Source organism: Serinus canaria, chromosome 22 (genome assembly GCF_022539315.1).
Source record: "Serinus canaria isolate serCan28SL12 chromosome 22, serCan2020, whole genome shotgun sequence".
Classification (NCBI taxonomy): Eukaryota; Metazoa; Chordata; class Aves; order Passeriformes; family Fringillidae; genus Serinus; species Serinus canaria.
This window is the reverse complement of record NC_066335.1, coordinates 2,585,164-2,593,431: the sequence shown is the minus strand read 5'-3', so window position 1 is coordinate 2,593,431 and position 8,268 is coordinate 2,585,164. Positions and strand designations below refer to the sequence as shown.

The window sequence follows — 8,268 nt, the reverse complement described above, 5'->3', positions numbered from 1 at the left end:
ACAGCGAGACAGCGCGGCGGAGAGGAACGGGCAAAACCCCCCAAAACCGCCCCAAACCCCCGCTGATTCTCTGGCTGCAGCTCGGCTCCGCATCCCGGGGCTCCGCATCCCGGGGCTCCGCATCCCCGGCTTCGCATTCCCGGCTCCGCATCCCGGGGCTCCGCATCCCGCAGCTCCATCCTCGGCTCCGCATCCCGGGGCTCCGCATCCCCGGCTCCGCATCCCCGGCTCCGCATCCCCGGCTCCATCCCCGGCTCCATCCCCGGCGCTGCGGGCTCAGCATGGGCGGAGGAGCCCCGCGCCTGCACCGGCTGCTGCTGCTGCTGCTGGGGCTGTGCAGCTGGACGGCCGCGCTGCGAGGTAAGCGGAGCTCGTCCTGTCCTCCCCAGGGCGGCTGTGGGGTGAGGGGGTCCCACCGGTTGCTCCGGGGCGGGGGGAGCGCCGGAGGATGGCGGAGCTGGAGCTGCGCGGTGCGGGGGGATGGCGGGGACCCGCCGGCAAAAACATCCGCTGTCCCAGCGCCGGGAGCTCATCCCGCATCCCAGCTCCGGGAGAAATCCCGCATTCCAGCGCTGGGGAAAACATCCGCTATCCCAGCGCCGGGAGAAACACCCGCATCCTCCCTCGGAGAGGAACATCCACATCCCACCTCCCGGAGAAACACCCGCACCGCCCTGGGCACCGGCGGCGACGGCGCTGGGGGTCCCGGGGTGATCTGGGCAGTGGTCCCGGGGTGGTCCCGGGTTGATCCGGGCCGTGGTCCCGGGGTGGTCCCGGGTTGATCCGGGCCGTGGTCCCGGGGTGGTCGCGGCCGTTCGGCTCCTTGGAGAGCAGCGCATCCTCCCAGGCTGCGGCTCCGCGCTCGGAGCGCTCCGCGCTGTGCGGTGCAGCAGCCGCGGGCATCCCGCGGGGCCGGGGCCGGCTCCGGGCCCGGACACCGCTCGGGCTGTCCCGGGACGGGCTCAGGGACCCGCTCGGGCTGTCCCGGGACGGTCTCTGGGGGGCTCAGGTACCCCCCGGGCAGCGCGGTCTCTCCCCCGGGTGCCTCCGCGGGTGGATCTGTTCCCAATGAGCCAGGCAGGTACTGGAGATGCTCCGAATCCTTTTTTTTGGTGATTTTATTTAACTTTTCCCTGGTAAATCACCGGAGGGCAGCCACCTCCTCAGGGCACCCAGGGAGAGGATGCCAGCCGCCCTCACCGCCCGGGGTCCCGCACCCTCGGCGGGGCTGCCGGGCTCCTCCCGGCGCTGGAGGAGCGGGGATGTGCGGGCGGGGCTGTCCCCTGCCTTTCGGAGGACGGAACCCGCTGCCGTGAGCAGCTCTGGGATGTTCAGCACCGACGCTCCTGCCCGCAGAGCGCAGCGAGCCGACTTTGCTGCCCCTCCCGGGCTCCTCTCCCTTCGCACGGCCGCGGTGTCTGCGCTTCCATTTCCCTTCGGGCGGAATTTACGGGCTCTGCTCTCTGTAGGGGAGACCATCCTCAGGTAGCCACGGGCTTGTGCCTCCCTGGAGCCTCCCTGGAACCTCCCTCACCTGCCCGGACCTCTCCCTGAATTGGCTCCAGCAGAGGCAAAGCCGGGAGGATTTTGTGTAAAAGACAAAATGTGCTTTTTTGGGGGGTGTTTTGGGGGAGGACAAAAACCCCCAACCAACCCCCAGAACCCCACCAGCTTAGAGGGCAGTGAAATAAATGACGGGAGTGGAATGGAAAATAAGAATTCCTGGGGTTTATTATACTTTGATCGAGAAGCATCGGTGCCTGCAGAGGGACCCGTGTGCCTAAATCAGGGCTGGGGGTGCTCGGTGCCTCCTGTGCCTCCCACCTGGCAACCCCTGGCAGCTCTTGCTCGGGGGGAGTGTGCTCAGCAGCTGGAATTTCACACCGCGGGGCCGGAGGACGCTTCTGGTGCTGCCAAGCAACAAATCCCAGCTCTTTAATTAAAACGTTTGGAGTTCTGGGCTGGGGCAGAGTTTTGGGCATGGTTTTGAGGCAGAGCAGTGATTTTTGGGCACTTTGGTGGCCGTGCTGCCTGGGGGTCACTGGCAGCTCTGGCTGGAGCAGTGAGAGCTCAGCTCCAAGCCCGGAGCTGGGAGGTTTTGCTTTATGAAGTTGTCTCAAAGCTGCCTCAGAGACAGATTGCGCTCAGATTTCTGTTCTGAGCGGGGATTAAAGACAAATGGAGCGGCTGTAGAAACCCCTGGCACGGCGTTTGAAATCTGTTGGAATGAATATCCATGGACACCTCTGGGCTTGTGTTTTTACAGGAAAAAAATTGCCCTGACAGGCTGGTAACTGGAGGAGGGAGCCACTAATATTTATTATCTCACTGATGCCTCCAAACTCATTTTGAGCTGCGGGTCTCTGAGTGGAGATGTCTGAATTCTGTGAATTCCCTGCTGCATCCCCGAGCTGTGCCTCGGACCGCAGAGATCCGAGTGGGTTTGGTGCTAAACGAGCATCGTTGGGGGATTTTCCTGCTGGGTTTGGTGCTAAACGAGCATCGTTGGGGGATTTTCCTGCTCGGTTTGGTGCTAAACGAGCATCGTTGGGGGATTTTCCTGCTGATAAAACGAAGCCACCCAAGGATTGGGGCGGCTCTGTGGGCAGGGAGCTGCTGGAGCAGAGATCTCCGAGCGTTCCTGTGGCTTTGGGGAGTTTTTAATTAGGTTTTTTTGGCTGTGAGGAGCTCTGATCTCTGCGAGCTTACAGCGGAGCTGTCCAGCAGGACAAAGAAATAAAAAATCCTCCAGAGAAGCAAAGCTGGGTTTGGGTGAAACCAGCAACTCCTGCTGGTGTGGGGATGAGTCTGGCAGCGAGGACAGAGCTGGGGTGCCCAGATCGGCCCTTCTGCCCTGCATTTCACCACGGGAATGGGATGAGCCCCCAGTCTTCATCCTGAAGGGGCTGGGATTTGGGGCAGTGCCACTCCAGGGGCTGCTGCTGCTCGGCTGTGCCCATTTCTGCTGCTTTGGGGCACTTTGGGGACATTCAGCAGCTGCTGGCACACATTTCTGCTGTGCCAGCCCCGGCTGAGGGCACAGGTCCTGTATCAATGACACCACAGGATAATCAATACCATCCCTGGATTGATTGATCTGCTCTCCAGGTGTTATCAATAGCCCAGCTGGGTGTGGATAACCCAGCCCTGGGCCTGGCACGGGATAAACACCAACCCAGGCAGGACCTGGGAGCTCTTGGAGCCTCTCCTGGCTCTGCTCCGTGCAGGAAATTCTGGATTTTGGTCTGGTTAGGCTGAAATGTTCATTAAAATAACAAAATAACAACCACAGGCTCTGCTCCCAGCTGTCCTCCCACTCCCCTGCAGGGCCTTGCCAGGGCTTCCCCAGCAATATTGATATCATTAAATTCCAGTTTTTTGTTCTGATTTCAGCCTCCCAGGGAATGAGCTCCCTTCCCTCGGGGTTCAGGCCCCATTCCTCAACTCCCAGGGTGTGCTGAAGGTGCTGGAACTTTTTTTCTGAGCTTTTTGAGCCACCCAGGCTTTGGAGGAAGGATTTTTTTTCCCTCCAAACCACGGGAATTTGGGGGCTGTGGAGAGCAAAGCTGGGTGTGAGGAGTGCCAGGTTTGGAATGATTGTGTCAGGGGTTCTGCTCATCCCTGGATTTTCTCTGTGTTTGTGCTGTGCCAGAATTTGGGAGAGAATTCAGAGGGAAAGTGGCAAGGCCTGGCTTTGGGCAGGAATATCTGCTCTGGCTTTGAGCTCTGCCCCTCTTCCAAACACAAATAATGGGATTTATGCTAAGATGGAAAATTTCAGAGCAGAGGAGCCCTCGGGGCCCCTGGCTGTGTCTTTCCTGTATTTTTAGCCCAGCTTCTGGTGGAAGGTGGAGTGCAGGGAAGGAGCAGGATGTTGACACCAGAGGCTGCTGTTTCAGAGGCTTTGGGATGCTGCTGGAGCAGATGGTCACATTCATCTGCCTCAAACGCACAATTCTTCATTTTCTATTTATACTTTTAATGCTCTGCCTGTGCCATGTGGAGAGCAGGGGGGTGGGGAGGGTTGGTGTCCCCCCAGCCCCCACCAAAAAATCTCTTTTGGTGTCCTCTCATCTCCCACCAATAAATCCCTTTTTGTGTCCCCTAAGCCCCCACCAAAAAATCATTTTTGTGTCCCCTCAGCTCCCACCAATAAATCATTTTTTGTGTCCCTTCATCTCCCACCAAAAAATCATTTTTTGTGTCCCCTCAGTTCCAATAAATCCCTTTTGGTGTCCCCTCAGCTCCCAGCAATAAATCCCTTTTTGTGTCCCCTCAACTTCCACCAAAAAATCATTTTTTGTGTCCCCTCATCTCCTACCAAAAAATCACTTTTGTGTCCCCTCAGCCCCCACCAAAAAATCATTTTTGTGTCCTCTCATCTCCCACCAAAAAATCCCTTTTTGTGTCCCCTCAGCTCCAATAAATCCCTTTCTGGAGCAGGCAGGGAGTCAGAGGTGCCTGAACACCTGGAATTTACCTGCCCAAAGGTGATGAAGGTTTTTCCATCACCTTCCCCTGCCCACCCAGCCTTTCGTGGCCTTTTGAACCACTCAAAAATGATCTTAATTAAGAGACTTTCATCAACTCCATTGCCTTGCCCGATATTGTTCAGTACCAAACACTTCTAGGAATTTCCATGCAGGGAATTGCCCTTAATTACACTTTGCCATCATCATCCCTGATTAATTAATTTATTTTTATTTTTGCTGGCTGCTGCTGTGGGTAATTTTGCACAACTGTCACTTCTATAAGTTCTGCTCCATTTGCATATTGGAGTTAATTATCTAATTACAGGTGATCAAGTCCCCTCCTCTTTGTTTTTCTCTCTTCAGTCCACGTTATTTACATTTTTTGGGGGCACTTTGGGGACATTCAGCAGCTCCTGGTTGCACATTTCTGCTCTGCTGGGCCTGGAGCTTGTCCTTGGTCCCCAGCTGGAAAAGGAATTGTTTTGTCTCCCACCCTGTGGGGAGAACTTGCTAAAACAAAACTTCAGAGTTCTCTCAGGGTTACCAAAGCAGCAGGGAATGTGAGGAGTGAAAAGCTGGAATGGAGCAGCCCTGGGGGGATTATTGCTGGGAAATTTCCTTGAGGTGGGATTGTTCTGCAATGACTTTTTCTCCTCTGTAAAATTACACGGAAACTCCTTGGAATTATTGGGGTTTTTTTGTAGCATCCCATGAGCTCTCCCTGCTTGGTCAACCCCCAAACATGAAATACTTCCCAGGGAGTCATCCCTGCCAAAGGGAGAAACAGCCTCCCCATGGACTGGGAGTCACAACTTCCTTGGGTTTCTCCTTCCCCTGTTGTCACCAACACGTTCTATGGGAAATCCTTTCCTTGGGGTTTCCCTCCTGAGGAGCTGAGAGGCCTCAGGACCAAACTGCAAACAAAGATTCTCTGCTGCTGTGGGTGCAGCAGGTGGGGCTGGGATTGGGCTCTGTGGTTGTTTCTCATCAAGGGCCAATCCCAGCCCAGCTGCCCAGACTGGCTGGGGCACAGACAAACCTTTGTCATTCATTCCTTTTCTATCCTCAGCTTCCTTCTGATGGAATCCTTCCTTCTGTTCTTTTAGTGTAGTTTTAATATAATCTAGATCATAAAATAATAAATCAGCCTTCTGAGCATGGAGTCAGATCCTCATCTCCTCCCTCATCCTGGCACCCCTGTGAACATTGTCATCTCCTTTTCCTTTTCCTTTTCCTTTCCTTTTCCTTTTCCTTTTCCTTTTCCTTTTCCTGTCCTTTTCTTTTCCTTTTCCTTTTCCTTTTCCTTTTCTTTTTCCTTTTCCTTTTCCCTCCCTTTTCCTTTTCTCTTTTTTTTTCCTTTTTCTCCTATCCCTTTCCTTTCCTTTTCCTTTCCTTTCCTTTCCTTTTCTTTTCTTTCCTTTCCTTTCCTTTCCTTTCCTTTCCTTCCTTCCTTTCCTTTCCTTTCCTTTCCTTTCCTTTTCCTTTTCCTTTCCTTTTCCTTTTCCTTTCCTTTTGCCTTTCCTTTCCTTTACCTTTCCGTTTCCTTTCCTTCTTTCCTTTCCTTTCCGTTCCTTTTCTTTTCCTTTTTCCTTTCCTTCCTTTCCTGTTCCTTTTCCTTTCCTTTCCTTTCCTTTCCTTTCCTTTCCTTTCCTTTCCTTTCCTTTCCTGTTTTCCTTTCCTTCCTATTTCCTTTCCAATTGTCCTTTCCTTTGTTCCCCTTTTCCTTAACATTGTCCTAACCTTTATTCCCCGGTTTTTTTCCTATGTCCTTCTTATTTCCTCGCATCTTGGGGTCCTTGTCCTTTCCTTTGTTTCCGTCTGTCACTTTTTGATTCCTTTCCGAAAACCTTAGGCGGTCCATGTTTCTTTCCCTTCCTTATCCTTTCCTTTCCTTTCCCAAACCTTCCTTTCCTCTTCATCCTCATCTCCTCTTTTTTCCCTTTTCCCTTTTCCCTTTCCTATTTTTTCTTATTTTTCCCTTTTTCCCCTTTTCTTTCCCATGACTGAACAGACCCGATCTCTCTCTCTCTGTCTCTCCTGGGCCACCTGCCCAGCATTTTTCCTGCTGCAGCCCTGGACCCTCCCTGATTTTCCCGGCGATTTGGGAGCTCTCCCCCGACCCCTCGGGGGCAGCGCCGGCTCCTTTGGCAGCTCTTTAACCGCACCAATTCCCGACTCAGAGCAATCCGTGCCTCCCATTTACAATTTCATTTCCAGGCACTAAAGCCTCATAAAAGGTTTGTGAAGTTTTCCAGCAGCGCTGCCCTGGCATCATCTTCAGTGGAGGATTTTATCTTTAAAATCACACGGGTTTGTTCTGCCCTCTTTTTATGCACAAACGGAATGCCAACAGATGCAAAGTTTATTTTTAAACGTGGCTAGGGGCTGGAAAAGCACATTTGGTGGAGGTGTCACTTGGTGCTCCCAATGGATTTCAGGCTTTAATAGTAAAATGCCACAAAGAATTACAGAGCTGCTGATTTCTGTGGGGGGGGTGAGGCCGAGGGTGGACACCCAGAGCTCCCCCTCACCTTTCCTTCATCCCTTCCTGCCTGGGTGTTGCTGGAGAAGCAGGAATATTATTATTATTATTATTATTATTATTATTATTATTATTATTATTATTATTATTATTATTATTATTATTATTATTACTATTATTACTATTATTAATGAACAGGAGAGGTTCTGCTCATCCCTGCCAGGCTCTGTGTGACCCAGGTGACACGTTGGTGCTGGAAGGGCACATTTGTGTCCCCCACTGGAGAGGAGGGTTAATTTTCATTTCATTTTCATTTATTTTCATTTAATTTTCATTTAATTTCAATTTATTTTTTATTTAATTTTCATTTAATTTTTTAATTTGCATTTTAATTTTTAATTTATTTTAATTTTATTTTGGTTTTAAATTGTGTGTTCAGGCTCCGGGAAGGTTCTGAATATTGGGGTAAATCCTCATCCCAGGTTTGGGGTAAATCCTCGTTCTAGATTTTGGGGTAAATCCTCATTCTGGATTTTGGGGTAAATCCTCATCCCAGGGTTTGTGTTTGAGGTTTTTTGTTTTGTTTGTTGGTTTTTTGGGGTGTTTTGTTTTTGGTTTGCCCATTTGTTTTTCTTCTGTTTGGGTTTGAGGGTGGCTGCACATGAATTGACTTTTTTCCCTCCTGTAACATTGCTGGCTCCTTAAGGCTGGAAAATGTCACATTTTGGGGTGAATAATTCCTGGAACCAGGACAGTTTTGGTGCTGGGAAATGTCACATTTTGGAATCAATAATGCCTGGAACCAGGACAGTTTTGGTGTTATTGAGGCTGGGAAATGTCACATTTTGGGGTGAACAATCCCTGGAACCAGAACAGTTTTGGTGCTGTTAAAGCTGGAAAATGTCATTTTTTGAAGGTGAATAATGCCTGGAACCAGAACAGTTTTGGTACTGTTAAAGCTGGAAAATGTCATTTTTTGAAGGTGAATAATGCCTGGAACCAGGACAGTTTTGGTGCTGTTAAAGCTGGGAAATGTCACATTTTGGGGTGAATAATGCCTGGAACCAGGACAGTTTTGGTGCTGTTTAGGCTGGAAAAAGTCACATTTTGAGGGTGAACAATACAGTTTTGGTGCTGTTTGGGCTGGGAAATATCACATTTTGAGGGTGGAAACAGGCCGGGGTGGGGAGGGGACAGAGAGAGGGACAATTTCAGATTTCAGCAGCCTGGCTGTGCTTGGGATCATCCAGCCTGGCTGGGCTGTGATGAGATAAAGCTGGAGGGAGATTAGGGAGGGGGATGGGCTTTGCTGCC

The 8,268-nt window shown here is 51.5% G+C and overlaps 1 protein-coding gene across 1 annotated transcript in view; it reads left to right on the top strand.

Moving 5' to 3' along the window:
- The first annotated feature begins 281 nt into the window (after positions 1–281).
- Positions 282–8,268, top strand: part of UNC5D (unc-5 netrin receptor D) — an 88,762-nt gene continuing 80,775 nt past the window's right edge. The window contains exon 1 of the mRNA XM_050982757.1: positions 282–360. Within this exon, the coding sequence (XP_050838714.1) occupies positions 282–360 (79 nt within the window). The remainder of the gene's footprint in view (positions 361–8,268) is intronic.